The sequence below is a fragment of the Phocoena phocoena genome, chromosome 16, assembly GCF_963924675.1.
Source record: "Phocoena phocoena chromosome 16, mPhoPho1.1, whole genome shotgun sequence".
NCBI classification, from domain to species: Eukaryota; Metazoa; Chordata; class Mammalia; order Artiodactyla; family Phocoenidae; genus Phocoena; species Phocoena phocoena.
Window position 1 is genome coordinate 35,152,645 of NC_089234.1, and position 15,112 is coordinate 35,167,756.

The window sequence follows — 15,112 nt, forward strand, 5'->3', positions numbered from 1 at the left end:
ACGTACCTGTACACCGACCACAATTTCTAACTCTGAATACATTTGGTTTTTAGGTTACGTATTTTTCTCTCAATCCATCACTGGTATTAGTTCCAACTCATCCTGACCTAGATATAATTTATTCTCAGAAACCAATACAGAAGACAACTTATTTGTTATCCCCTAGTTTTGTCTTTCAGTGTCCACTATGAATCTTTGCTCAGCTTTTCAAACATTCTTTACTACCTAATGCATAGTTTCAAAAGCTAAAAGAACCATATATCTGATATAATTCTTCTTAACATTATTACCAATAATAGATGACACCAAGATTGTTTAAGGCCTATAATTATTCTTTCCTATTTAAAAAGAATCATCAAAATGAACACTATAATCATTTTCATGAATGACTAGTTTCTGCCAAAATATTGTTTGAAATATGTAACATCAGTTATACCAGTGACCTCATTTCTACCACAACCCTAGAACATTGTAGTTGCACCTACTGAAAGTACGGTTTCCAGTACGGTTTCTGTTTAGGTTTAAGTACAGTTCCTATTTAGGCCTTTGATTATTACTCTAAAAACAAGTCTTGACTCTAAAAATCAAATTTTATAAAGAATACATTCTTGGAAAGTTCAATTTATATCTCTTCTTCATTATAATGGCTATCACTCAGAATTATTAATAAATTCAGATCCTGATTGGGTACATAATGACAGGTATACAGTCATGAAAACACAGAAGAGGCTTACTATATATATTTTGAAAATTCACATGCTGCTTAAAGAAATTTTAGAAAATGTAGACTAGCAGAAAGAAGAAAAAATAAAATTAGCAAATATCCCAATTTATTATGAAGAGGTACCTGAGTCAGACAGGAATAGGAACCTAGCTCTAGCACTTGTTAGCTGTGTTACTTAACCTTTCTGAGTTTTGTCTCTGTGAAAACACTAGCATGCCAATCTGAAATACTCTTCCCTCAAACTTTTCATAGCTTGCTCCTTCCTATTATTTACGCTCTCTGCTCAGATGGTAACTTCCAAGCAAGACCTTATTCTGTCTTATTTTTCTTCATAGCCTGTGTTATACATAGAATCTAAAATTACATCATTCACTTGCTTTTTGTCTGTCTGTTCTATTGAAACATAAATTTAGGAGGACAGACTGTATCTGTATTGTTTATTGCTGTCTTCCCACTGCCTAGAGTAATGACTGGCACAAGGTAGGTGCTAATAAACATTTGCTGACTGACTTAATAACACCACCTAACTATAAGGGTTCTTGGGAAGATTAAATAAGGCAATGCATGTATAAAGCCCATGACCCCCAATATAACATTCAATAAATAACAGCCACTATCTTAATTTTATTAGCATTTACTTCAATTACTGTATGATTAAAAGTACAAACTGCCTACTTCTAGAGGTGCTGGTTATTAATGTCTGGTCCAGAGCGTGCTTCTCAGACTTTAGTGAATCACAAAATCACCTGAAGGGCTTGCTATTACGCAAATTTCCGGCCCTCTCCCCACATGTCCGGACTCAGTAGGTCTGTGGTAAGGCCTGAGAATGTGCACTTCTAACAAGCTCCCAGGTGATGATGCTGCTGGTGTGGAGACTGCACTTTGAACAGCAAGTATATGTGGCATAAGATTTTTAAACACTGAGTATCAACATATCAAGAGTGCTCTGTACCTTAATTAAATACTTTTATATTTATGATACTTGTTCAAAAAACAATAAATGATGGTAGAACTTAAAATTTTACCATCTTATGATTAAATTATTCTTTCATTCTTACACAGTACTACATAAAATTCCAAGTCCCTTAACTGTCACATCAATTATATTTAATTATCAATTAACCCTTCTTCTTTACATAAATTGAAAACTAAATACAACAATGTTTTTCCAAAGAATTCATCTTAGTTAAGGGACTACCACCATAATTTCTAAAAAGGCAGAAAGAAGAAAGCTTTCTTTTCCTGTACCACAGAATTCCACGTCTATAACCTTCCCTTTTTTCTGAGGAAAGAATCATCAGACTCTTAAAGAGGCCTCTAGCCACAAAAGAGTTAAGAACCAATGCACTGTGTTCTGCACATTTTAGCTGCTGGAACAAAGCTCCTTTGTTCTTAGTTTAAGTGAAAAGTCTTTCATTTTAAGTCAACAACCTATACAACCACCAGCAAATACACTCTAAGCAACCTCAAAAATTCCTCAGGACCCTGGTGCAAGAGATAGAGCATCCCTTAATTTAGAACCACCGATCTCTGCTCCCCAATCCTGCGTCTCTCCCTCTCCCTACCCATGACCCACAAAGCTCCCACCTATATTTCAGAAGACAGGTTTTCAAAATCCGTAGTTCCTAACCCACACTATCTACATGCCTTTCAAGGTACCTTTCACTGCATTTGAATCTTGGAAAGGAAAAACACACAATAAACTAATCAACTGATTGACCATTTATTTATTCATTTAAGCTTTTACTGAACACTCAAGTACCAGGTACTAAGGATACACTTAAGCTAAATCGGCCTATGGGAGTAGACAGGTGGCATATGTTGGAGTAGATGAGCTTTAAAGGATGGGCGGCTGCTAGCCAGGCATACAGGAGACGTTCCAAGCAGAGCAAGCAGCTGAACCATGTGTGTGCAGTGTGTGTCAGGTGGTGGGGGGAGGGAGAGGGCAGAAATCAGTCACAGCTGCGTAGCTTTAATTTATCCTGAGGGCAGTAGAGTACCTTTAGGAAATTTTGGGTTGGCTGAAGCTTGAGCGATGAAGACAGTAAGCCCTTGTAAATGATCACCACTGACACAGCTTAGAAGTGGGCTGCAGGGACTTTGGTGAGAAGGAATGAGGGCCTGAGCGAGAAAGGTCACAGGGGATGAGAGTGAAGGGACAGATTCAAGAGAGATTACAGAGAGAGACTAGATAGAACTCTGCCCCTGCTTTGTTAGGGTAAAGAGAGTCCAGCATGGAGCATATTTCTTGCTCGGACAACTGAATGTTGGCATCCCATTCATTCACTTTTAGGTAATGTTAAGTTCCAGGAGGCTTCAAGGACATCTAAGTGGACATCCAGTGGGATTCTGATGCTTAGAATAAAGATTTGGGAGACATCAGCATAGGCAGTTGAAGTCTCAGAGGAGGTGAGTTCATATAGAAAAGAAAAAAATAGATCCAAATACACCTGTAGAAATTTCTTCTTGGCTTATGAGTTTTGCTTAGCAGAGTTTAAGTTCCAAATTTATCTTATTTACCACGCTACTCCACGGGCTAGCAAAGTGCCTGACATCTAATTCTTTATTTTAGAGAATTCAATAATTATTTGTGTGAACAAATTTATTCCCTTAGGTTTGTTAGGTTGTAAAAATTACCTCATAGACATGTAACCACATGTAACTTAACAAACCACACTTTGTTAGGTTGTTAAAATTACCTCATAGACATGTGGATTTAGTTCATCTAGCATTAAGTGATCATTTAAAGGGAAAACTCATCTGTATTTTAAATTTTTACCTCATTTTAAAGTTTTATTATCTTTTTATCAAACGTCCTTGGTCTGCTGAAGGGAGCTGGTATTAGTAGTTGAGGTATGAGCCTACTTAAAGATGGGGCTTTTATAAGCCCTTTTTTTTGGCGACTCCTCGTCAGAAGCGTGGGACATTCTGCGCTGCCGTCTCTGCCCCCTCTTCCTTCTGACTGCCTTGCCCCTTTCTCTGTCTTCCAGAGAGCTGAGTGCTAAGAACACCAAGGACTGCTGCAGTCAGACAGTCTGCTGTCATTTTGGCCCTTGTTTCTACATGAACAGGGAAGCCAGGCAGTGTTAGCTCCCGAATTTCTTAATGGGAAAACAGGGATCAACAAACTGATTTGAGGAGAGAGAAAGAGTCGAGATGCAGGTGCAGAGTAATCTGAAAGAGTAAAGTAGCTCCGTTTATCCATATCAAAGCAGGGAGAGCCACTCATGATCCCTACACCTCCCGCCCCAAAGCACCTCCACTGCAGCCAGGCCCAAGCATGTATGTCCCTGCCTGAGAAGGCTTTGGGCCCATGGCTTTAGGAATTTCAGAAAACACTCTTTTTGGTTCCTTCTCTGGCATTCATTCTGCTGCAACATCCTGACATATATCTGCTATTACATCATTCTGTTTCCTCATTTTCATCACACTTACCAGCGTCCAAATTTATTGATATTTTATACATTCCCTAACTTGATTACTATTCCTTCAGAACAGAACCAGAGTTCTGAAGGGACTGGTCCTAAAGTCTGCTTTTGCTCACCAATAATAAAGCTCCATTTACACATCTCAAACTCGAATAGTAAGAACAAAATCTTTCTCTTTTATTATGAGTTTCCATAATAAGAACTATTGTTTACCCATTCTTTACTTATAGTATCATAAAATTATAGTTTAGGTACAAAGTTATTTTAATAAGATATTTTTATATGCCAAAGTCAAGATGGAAACTATCTGGGGGTACCTCATTGTCACTTAACACTTCTCACTTTCCTCCTGTCCCATTTGGCCATCTTCTCTATTGGGCCATATTCTCTATTTGGGATCTATACTGATCCCAAATCATTGTATCACATATATCTGTCCCACCTTATACCTAAGAAAACCAGGTAACATCAAAGAGCCAACCAATGATTAAGGAACATGCTTTACAGTACTATTTATTTTATCAATACAAATAGGGGGATATTTTGCAAGTGGGATAGTTTTTGCCTATAAGCCCCAGTATGAATATGAACCAAGAAATATATAGAAATCCAAGGACCAGAAAGTGCATAAAGCTTAGCACTACAGAATCCTCAGGTCTCCTAAGACACTGGGTTGAGTGCCTGACTCCACCATCATTTACTCTACTGTTCTGTGTTCTCTGTGGATGAAAGAGGCCATATTTGTGTCTTTTAATCACAATTCTGCCATGTTCATTCTCTCTCAGTAAAGGGGCTTGCTGACTGCCAAGGGACTTTTCAGGCCAGAATGATAAGAGCTATTAAACGGTCACCTATCCCTTTAGACCTTAATTAAATTGCTGTTGCAAACATAAACATAACCCTTGCTTATAAACTTATTGTTTATACTTCTAGAATCTTTTGTTTTTCCTTCAGAAAAGTAACATTTAGGAGATTCCGTGGTGGCGCAGTGGTTGAGAATCCACCTGCCAATGCAGGGGACACGTGTTCAAGCCCTGGTCCGGGAAGATCCCACATGCCGTGGAGCAACTAAGCCCGTGCGCCACCAACTACTGAGCCTGCACTCTGGAGTCTGCGAGCCACAACTACCGAGCCTGTGTGCCACAACTACTGAAGCCCACGTGCCTAGAGCCCATGCTCCGCAACATGAGAAGCCACTGCAATGAGAAGCCCGCGCACCACAATGAACAGTAGTCCCCGCCTGCCGCATCTAGAGAAAGCCCGCACGCAGCAACAAAGACCCAACGTAGCCAAAATAAGTAAATAAATAAAATAAATTTATATTAAAAAAAGTAACATTTAAACTGGGATTTCATTATGTCCCAAAGAAAATTTTCTTTCAGAAGAACAGATATAAAATCTGTATTATATAGATAAAAACTGGAGAATTTGTGCTTTCTTCTCATCTGCCAAACAGAACTGGCAGGTTTTGCTGGACAAATCCAATTATAAAAACAATGCACTAATGTCAGAAGAAGCAAAACAAAACAGACTGTGGACCATGTCCAGGTGCCATGCTTCGTGTAGTGGGAAACAGGAAAGTATAAGACAAAGTCCCCACTCTAGAGTAGCCACATCCTACTGGTTCTGCCTCCAAAATACATCCACAGTCAATCACTCTTCCCTGCCTCCATCTCACACCTCATTACCCTGGCTGAAGGCCCCATAATCTTTCAGCTGACCTGCAGCAATAGCCTTCTCACTGATTAGCTGTTCCTTAAACTTGCCAAGGGCATTCCCACCTCAAGGCCGTGTACTTGCTTTTCCCTCTGCCCGGAATGCTCTTCCCATATATCCAGAGTTCAATCCCTTCAGGTTTCTGTCCAAATGTCATCATATCAAAGAGGCCAACCCCGACACACTATATAAAATGACCCCAACTCTCCTATCTACAATCCTTCTTTGTTCTTCATAGCATTTAACACAATCTAACGTGGCGTATGTTTATTATTGGTTTTCCCCTTTCTTGAGAGCAGAGATTTTTGACTACCTTGTTCACTGCTGCTATTCTCTGTGCCTAGAATGGTGCCTGGCACATGGTAGGCATTCAATAAATACCTGTTTGATGATGTTTAACTGATAACTGTTCAAGTTAAGATAATGATACAGTGCAACAGTAAGTGAGCATTTCAAGACAGTTCATAGTTAACTGGTAATTGAACAGCATGGGCCCAGTAATACCTCCAAAAAGTATACATCAACATCACTTGGAGAGGTTTGCCAAAATACACATGTCCAGACCTCATCACAACACCCACCAATCTCTCCAGGTGGAGGTGTGAAAAAGTTTACGTTTAAACAGCATCCTAGGTGACTTTTTTTTTTGTGGTAAAATATTTATAAAATCTGCCATTTTAACAACTAACGGGTGATTCTTTTTTTGCAACCCTGTTTAAAACTACCGGTATAACAGTATGTAAGTTAAGCAGAGGGAGAATAGCTTAAGGGGGGATTAAAAAAATGTCCCAGGTTATCTTAGAAAGAGCATGGGCTTTGGAGCTGAATACAGGTCCACTACTCATAAGCTGCGGGACTGGGTAAGTGACTTAGCTCTTAAGCTCCCACACCCACAAGTGAAGATAATCTCTATACTCTCTGTGTCTCCCCACATCCCCTCCAAACTGCTTCAAGGTTACTGTTTAAAGCTAAAATGAAATCAAGTATATAAAGTATCTACTTTGGTGCACATAACAGGCATTAAACTAGAACTTACTGGAATTACCTTCATTGAAATAGGAAAATAAATTCATACTGGCAAAAGCACAAAAAATAGGTGAAATACTGGCCTAAGTGGCTATAAAAATGTCTCTCTACTGATAGTACAGGTGAAAAAGAAACTTGTCAGGAGTTCCACAGATATGATCATTCATTAGAACAGTGATTCTCAAACTTGTGCGTGCTTCAGAATCACCTGGAGGGATTGTTAAACACAGATGTCTGGGCCTACTCCCAGAGCGCTTCTGTAATTCTGGGGGGAGGCCTGATAATCTGCATTTGTAACAAGTTCCCAGGGGATGCTGAGGCTGTTGGTTATTGGTCAAAGGGTACAGTTTCAGTTATACAAGATGAATAAATCCTAGAGATCTACTGTACAGCATAGTGCCCACGGTTAACAATACTGTGTTGTACACTTAAAAATTTGCTAGGAGGGTAGATTTTACAGTGTGTTCTTATCACAATAATAATAAACGAGGGTGAGAGAAAACTTTTGGAGGTGATGGATAAGGTTTATGGCATTGATGTGGGTGATGGTTTCGTGTGTATATACTTATCTCTAAACTCATCAAGTTAAACACATTAAACACGTACAGCTTTTTTATGTCAACCATACCTCAAAAAAGTGATTGTAAAAAACCCACAATGAATTAAAGTAAGCATATCCTAAAAAATCTCTGAGCATATTAATTCTTTCAATAAAATTTTTAAAACGCGAAAACCTGAAATAGTTCACGTAAAAAAAAAACTGTTATAGTTTAACCAATAACTGCTTATGATTTTCAGAACATTTTAAAATCAGATAAAAGTGAACTATAACAATTTAAAAAAGAAACAAGAAAAAATTCATACCACTGGTATCCCAGTGAGAAATTCAATTCTGAAAATAAATTCAAAGTTAATTCTTAGAATACTCATTGTTTTAAAAGTTAAAATCTAGAGGAAAAACCCCAAAATGTGGTAGTTTTAAAAGAAGAAGTGTAACCCAAAACTTCTGATAGGTAGATGACAAAATAAAGAACACTTACAGGTATGGAGGCATTCCGTCACTGTAGTTGGCTTGATCAGGTACCCTTTACAGATATAGCAAGTGATGTAAGGATTGAAATCTTTCACCAAGTGTTTCCTCTGGGTAGCCATTCGTGGTTAGCTAGGACTGGCTCTAGTAGTTCAGGCAAACAGGGGTATTAAGTGAATGAAAGTCTGATCCCAGGAGCTGGTGTGGAGTTCCCAACTGGATGTCCTGAGGCATGAGAACTAACATCCAGACTTCTCATGAGATCACTGGTCATCACTCCTTTTGGTGGTTCTGCTTTCCCATATCTTCTTCCACAGTAATTTTAAAAAGACGAGAGAAAAAGGTGTCAAATTACCCGTACTGTATTAACACCAATGTATTAGCAACAAGTATTACATGTTCCAAACTGGGTGAACAGGTGAATAGAACATTTCCCTCACTGTAACATTAATTTGTAAACCTGCTATGATTAAGTCAGAATAATAACAAATTCATCCAATCCTGAGGCCTCAACTATCACATCTATACAAATGACACCTGAGGCTATTAACTCTGGTTTTGACATCTTTACCTCTTGAGTAATGCATTTTAACTATCTGCTTGACTGCTCTATTAGGAGTTCCTGCCAACACAAGCTAAAAGATTCAAAATTGAAGCCATTATCCTCCCTATCAAGATGCTCCCTATTTCCATTCTGTACCCCACACCTAGTCGGTAATCAAATCAAATGGATGTCCTTTTCCATTCCTTCCACAGCCATCCTACTCAAATATTACCTCTCCACCTGCAGCCCAACTTATGTTCCACCAAGTTTATTCTATCACATTTGGATCCTCTTCTCAAAGAATGTCAGTGTCTCCTCTTTACTCTGTAACAGAGAAACCTTTAAATTTCTCAGCTTGTCGTATAAGACCCTCCACAGGCTGACTTTAACATATCATTCAAAGCTCAGTAAAACTGAAAGGATGGCTCTTTCCATAGTCCATTCTGCAGGTCCTATGTCCTCCATCCAAAGAGCTCTTCTGCTCCCCTATCTAGAGCCTACCTATTCTTCAAACCCTTTTCCAAAGCTATCCTCAGTGTAATCTCCCCGGTTTTTTTTAACCCTTATTTCTCTGTTACGTTTTCCTTCTATTTTTATTTACAGTTACATTCATTCTTAATCTCCTCTATTAGACTGCAAAATCTTAAACAGACACCAGTCACATTTAGTAAATGTATAACCTGGGCAATGTTACTTATCGTCTCTAAGTCTTACGGTTTTTTAAACTGTAAAATGAAAACAAGAATGCCAGCCTCCTACAGTTGTGACGATTAAATGAGACAACATACATATAGCTAGCACACTGTAAAAACTGAATGTCATTAATTTTTTAACTTTTTTTTTCCAGAAACGTCTAGCATGGCTTGTCCATATGGTTACTTTAAAAAGTTTTAAAGGTTTCTTACAACAAACGTGTCCTCTTAGAGGACACAACATGAAAAAAAGGAGTGGATTTCCCAAGTTAATTCTATAAACAAAAACTTTTCTAACTCAGCTATTAACTCATAAGTTAAATATAAAGCAACCGGAGGAGAGGTAAAAGGTATCGTTCCATCTTGCATCGACAGACACATCGCCACTGAGAATATGCACGGAATAGGTTCTGCAAGTAATCATCCTATCCGCTCAGGAAATCGTGTCGAGGGTGTAACAGAAAGAGAGCGTAATTATCAGACAGGGGGTCTGGGTTCTGGTCCTGAGCCCCTGTATGACCTGCAGCAAGGCACTTATTATCCGTGCCTGGATCTCGGCCTCCTCCTCTATATACTGGGATTAACGGCCCTGCCTTTCTCACAGGTTTGCTACGAAGCTCCAAAGTCAAAGTCCTCTGAAACCGGACTTGCACAGTCCCGACCCGGGGTGGGATTATGATCTTAAGCCATAGAGCCCTGTCACCAAGAAGGTTAAAGGAAGCAAGTACTTGCAGTGACGGGGCGGGGGCAGGAGTGAACTTTTCCTCGTCCTCCGGCAGGACCCGGTAGCACTGCCCTAGGCGGTCCCAGCACAAGCCTCCCCGCCCGCCTGGCAGGTGCGCGGGCCAGGGCCCGGCGGACGCGGCGCTCGGGCCGGGCCGGGGCTGCGCCTGGGAGGACGCGCCGCCTCTCCCAGGGCCGTGCGCCCGCCGCCCTCTCCGCCCCCGACTGTAAGGCGCGACCTCAAAGCCCCCCAGACCCCGGCAGGCCACCCCCGTCCCCGCCCCCCCGAAGAGCTCTCCCGGCTCCAGGCGGGGCCTGCCGCGGCAGGTGCTTGGAGGTGCCGCTCCGGCTCCCGGCGCAAACTTGGGCGGGGAGCGCAGGGGCGGCCGAGTTCCGGCCCTTCGGCCGCTCTCCAGCCAGCCGGGTACCTACCCCGCGGCTGCCGCCACCGCCGCTCCTCGCCGCCAGCGCGCCGGCCTCAGAGGGAAGGAAAGTGAAAGAGAAACAGCGCCTGCCGCGGCCTGGCCGGTCCCCGCGCCCCGTCCGCCCTCCCCCTGCAGGCGGGAGCGCGCCGGCTCCACGGGGCCACTCGACTCGGGCCCGATAGGGCGCGGCGGGCCTCGGGCCCAGGGCCGGTGCCGCCTCCAAGGGCAACTCCACCCCCTTCCAACCGCCGGCGCCGCCGGCCGGCCCCGCCCCCTCCACGCCCCCCGCCGCCACGCCCGCAGGCCACGCCCGCCCGCCCGAGCTGCTCGCAGGTACCCCGGCCACCCCGGCCACCCCGGCCGCCCCGGCCGCCTCGGCCGCCTCGCCGCCCGGCTTCCAGGGAGACAGTAGATTTGACCAAATTTTATCTCAGTTCTTCTCCTCACCACCGACCCCTCCCAGTTGTTTTCATCATAACAATGTCTGGCATATTTTCCCTGGCGGGTTTACAAGCGATGGTCGGTGCTGAGAATGAGTCACCCTGCGAAATTGTCTACTCAGCTGCGTCTTCCCCAAACTAGCCCCACGTGGGCCGCGGTGGGGACGAAGGCCGCTTGATTTGCACCCTATTTAAGAACCACTAAGGAACTTGTTACTGGGCGGGGTGTCTGGAGATCAGGATCAACGACAACTGGAAGCAAGGGAGAACAATGGGGGGGGGGGGTGTTTGTGGAAAGGTGAAGAGTTCTTACTGCTTGCAAGGTTCAAAACAAACCAACCAACCAACCCCAGTTCTCTTTCTAGTGGACTTCAAGAACTACAAGCGCAAAATATTTATTCAAAAGCATACATTAAAGGATTCCTCAAAGTCATTCAATCCTAATATACTGCATTCCACAAACTTACAAATTTCTACTACAACCAGTATTTTGCTAAACATAAATTAGACTTGGTTCTTTGTTGCTTAGAAGACTGCAATCCAGTAATCCTAAAATAGCAGGCAAATCAGCATGGTGTACACCAGTAAACAAAAGTTCAAAAGAACATCCCAAAGGGTATCTGCCAAGGGCAACTTTCAATCTTGTGTGTTAGAAAGAGGAAAAGGTGCTGCAATTACATCATCTTTGCCTCTGGAGAAGTGAGGGCAGTGATGGCTAGGGAGCTGACAGTAATGGAGAAGAGATGGGGGGAAATTAGTGCAAAGTATTTGCCTTACCTCCAAACGACATGAGTCACCTTAGTTAATACCAGAGTGGAGATGGCTCTAGTGGCAAACCAAGGAACCCAGTGACCACTGGTCTAGTAGGGTGCAAGTGTTCTAAGATCCATTTCAAATTTAAAATACACCAAGAAGTAGGCAAGACAGCTTTAAAAATCATCCAATTTATAATTAAACTTAGGTAGAGTGGACATAACCTTTAAAAATTACCATTTTTAACATCATAGCAGGAGCAATACATTTTCTGAAACAGTTTTCAATGACCACATTTTCATAGTCCTTATAAGAACCATTGTGCAAAAGTATACATGCCAATTTCCAAGCTGGGACCAACTTCAGCAAGTCCTGGCAATCACAACGAACAAAGAAAACAAGTCCGATAAAATGACTTTATAGTTGCAGGATTCCTCTCCAGATCTTTCATCTTGGAAACTAACTAAACATATCAATATGTGAAAAGTCACCCTATTTCTAGTATATTTAAAATATGTAATGGGGGACTTCCCTCGTGGCGCAGTGGTTAAGACTCCGCGATCCCAACGCAGGGGGCCTGGGTTCGATCCCTGGTCAGGGAACTAGATCCCACATGCATGCCACAACTAAGAAACCCACCTGCCGCATCTAAGCCCTGGCACAACCAAATAAATAAATAAAATAGATATTAAAAAAATAAAATATGTAATGGAAGATTTCACTGTATAAACTACAACATATACATTATGACTTATTTTCCTAATTTGCATCTGAAGCTATTTTAAATGTATTTTTAAAGAATAACACTTAATGAAGTCCAGGGGGCTTAAGTGTTATTGGTGATCAACACTAAGTGGGGTTAATCAGCATTCCCTGAGGAGATGAGCTTGAGATGGATATTAGGAGGACTTACATTAGTAATGGAGGGAGGGGTCAGAAATATGCTACAGAGCAGTACCTGAAGATAGACATGGAGGTGGGGTTGCCATAATGAAACTGCAAATGGTGGACCTGGAAGCGGGGAGAGAATGACAGCCTTTGTAAGAAAATCTGTGCTTCGTGTCCTGAGGCAGCATGGTTTGTAGTAAAGTGTTCAGTAGTTTCTCCTTTCCCCTCTTCAGCTACCACCCCACCTTGCCCATTCCAAGAAAAAAAATGCGCACACACAAAAAAGAAAAAACAAAACCTCAAACATGTGTCTGGTTAAAAAAATAACAAAAAAAAATGGCGAGAGGGAATGTTAAGAAGGGGCCAGTTTCCTGACTTGTGTAAGTTCTGAGGATTTAAACATAGGACTTTTAGCTGCTGTGTGGCATCTCCTCCCTTGCGACTGCTTTCTACTTTCCAGTAACTCACCCCTTAGTCCCTTGGTTCTGACTGTGGGGACTAGAACAAACCATAGAAGCCTCAGTATGAGGGGGTGGCTTTGATAACAAATCTCAAAAACCAGTGGGACCCTCAAGTAAACAAAGGCCTGGGAGCAACTAGATATACAGGACCAGGAAAGAGAAAAGGCAGGTAAAAGATCATAGCTGAGAGTCCCCTTATCACTAATCTACTTGAGCTGTCTCATTTTACAGATGTAGAAACCAAGATCCTGAGAAGTGACAAATTCATAATCACAGAGCTCATTTTGGTAAAGCGAAGACCAAAACAAAGGTACCAGTTCCATATTATTTACACGTCTTAAGAGAACTTCTCAAACCCAAGAAGTTAAGAGGGGTTAGGTAAGAAAAAGATTAACTTACAAGGAAATAAAGGAACAAAGGGAGGGAAGAATAAATGAAGGGAGGGAGGGAAATGGTGACTACAGAGTACTTAGCAGTGAACTGGCCAGTGGTGATTTCCCATCAAAGCAGCAAAATCCCACAGTGATAGCTTGTTTCATTTGATCATTGATCCAGATTCTTCCAGGAAACCACAATTGGCTCTTGACAACCCTTGGAACTACTTGGAGCTATCTGCGTACCTAACAAATGTTTTCATTACTTTATACTTTATGTCTAGAGTTTTATTTCAGTTAAGGCTGGGCCATGGATGGGTAATTCTGTACTGAAAAGTTCACATTCCTTCCTTGCCTAATAAATACATCATCGATGAACAGATGTTTAATAGCATAACCTTTTAAAAGAGTTACATCTTTACATTTCCCTGAAATATTAAATGACTTTTCCATGATTGTCAATTATTTTATATACCTAAGTATGCTATTCAAGCTTTTAACATAGACTATCTCTAACATAAAACTACCCTCTGTAATCTAAAAGTCATCCTACAGAGATTTTAGAAAATATTAAAATTTAAAGTGTCCTACTGGGCCTGAATGTATTTATTTTATGGCCATGGATATTATAGCTCAAAATCTATGACTGCCTAAAATCAATGATGGAGGAATGGGAAGGAACAGAGAACTGAAGGACTTCCAATCACCCTTGACCATGTGTCTTTTTCTCTTAACATAACCCTCCCTTGTAATCAATAATTCTCAAGGACTGTCTCTGCTAAATGTCTCTTGAATCCTTTAACTTAACCTACCCTGGTTCAGATCACCATCATTTCTACCCGCCCCCATTACTTCAATGAACTCTTAGACTGTCTCCCTACAGCTCTTCTCTGCCAAACCACTCTCCACAGCACAGCCAGAGGAGAGGACGCTTTCTAACTGAAAATTTGATCATGCTGCTCCCTGACTTAAAAAAACCCTTGTTCTTAAGATAAAGCCCAAATACTTAATAAGCCCACCCCATATCCCTGTCACTTCTACAGCCTCCCCATTGAACTCCATGCTGCAGTCATAATGAACCTTTTTACCCTCTAGCGCTAGAGGTGGCTGTTCTTTCAAATGAGCATCCTGTCCCAATTCTATCCCAGTCCCCTCCCCACCCTTGCTAAATCTGCCCAACCCTTATTTATTCTTTGGGTATCTGATGATCTCAAAGGCCACATTCTCAGAAACCTCAAAGTAGATGAGGCGCCTCCTTGATGTACATACACTATATATAAACACACACACACACACATATAGTGCCGTGTGTGTGTGTGTGTGTGTGTGTGTGCACATATATATATATATATAGAGAGAGAGAGAGAGAGAGAGAGAGAGAGAGAGAGAGAGAGAGAGAGCCAACTCATCCTTATTCTCTCAAGTCCCACATTACACTGTCTTGTATTACCTGGTTAACTTGTCTGAACCAACTGCTAGCACATAAGCCCAGTGAATCCATCACTTGACTGTGCATGCCTAGCAGAGTGGATGGCAAACAGTAATCATTCAAATAAATATTGACTGAAAAACTGAATAACTGCACACACGCTAAGACATTCTGTGTATTTTGGGGGGGATTTCTTCTTGGAGGGATCCTTACAAAGGATACGTTAATCCCTGCCCTCCAGGACTACTAATTAAAATCACACCAGGGAGTAGAGACTTAGCCACAAGAAACAATTATGGAGCAGTACACCAAATTTATTAAAAAAGTGTCAAATGAAAGAGAATCAAATGACAAAAACTCCAGTTGAAAGAAGTCCTATGGGTGGTCAAGAAACTAGCCCTGCATGCTTAAGATTCTGCCAGTTACAAAGACAGCAAGGCAAAATACCAAAAGCTATGG

At 41.7% G+C, this 15,112-nt stretch overlaps 1 protein-coding gene across 2 annotated transcripts in view; it reads right to left on the reverse strand.

Annotated features, from left to right (window-relative positions):
* The window catches only part of PCGF5 (polycomb group ring finger 5), a 112,622-nt gene that overhangs the window by 51,140 nt on the left and 46,370 nt on the right, over window positions 1-15,112 (reverse strand). Inside the window, exon 2 of one of the 2 annotated variants that reach the window (XM_065894455.1) lies at window positions 7,935-8,229. In XM_065894455.1, coding sequence (XP_065750527.1) covers window positions 7,935-8,046 — 112 coding nt within the window. In that variant the 5' untranslated portion in view covers window positions 8,047-8,229. Of the gene's footprint in view, window positions 1-7,934; window positions 8,230-15,112 lie in introns of those variants that run through there. The other variant, XM_065894454.1, reaches the window with a different exon arrangement.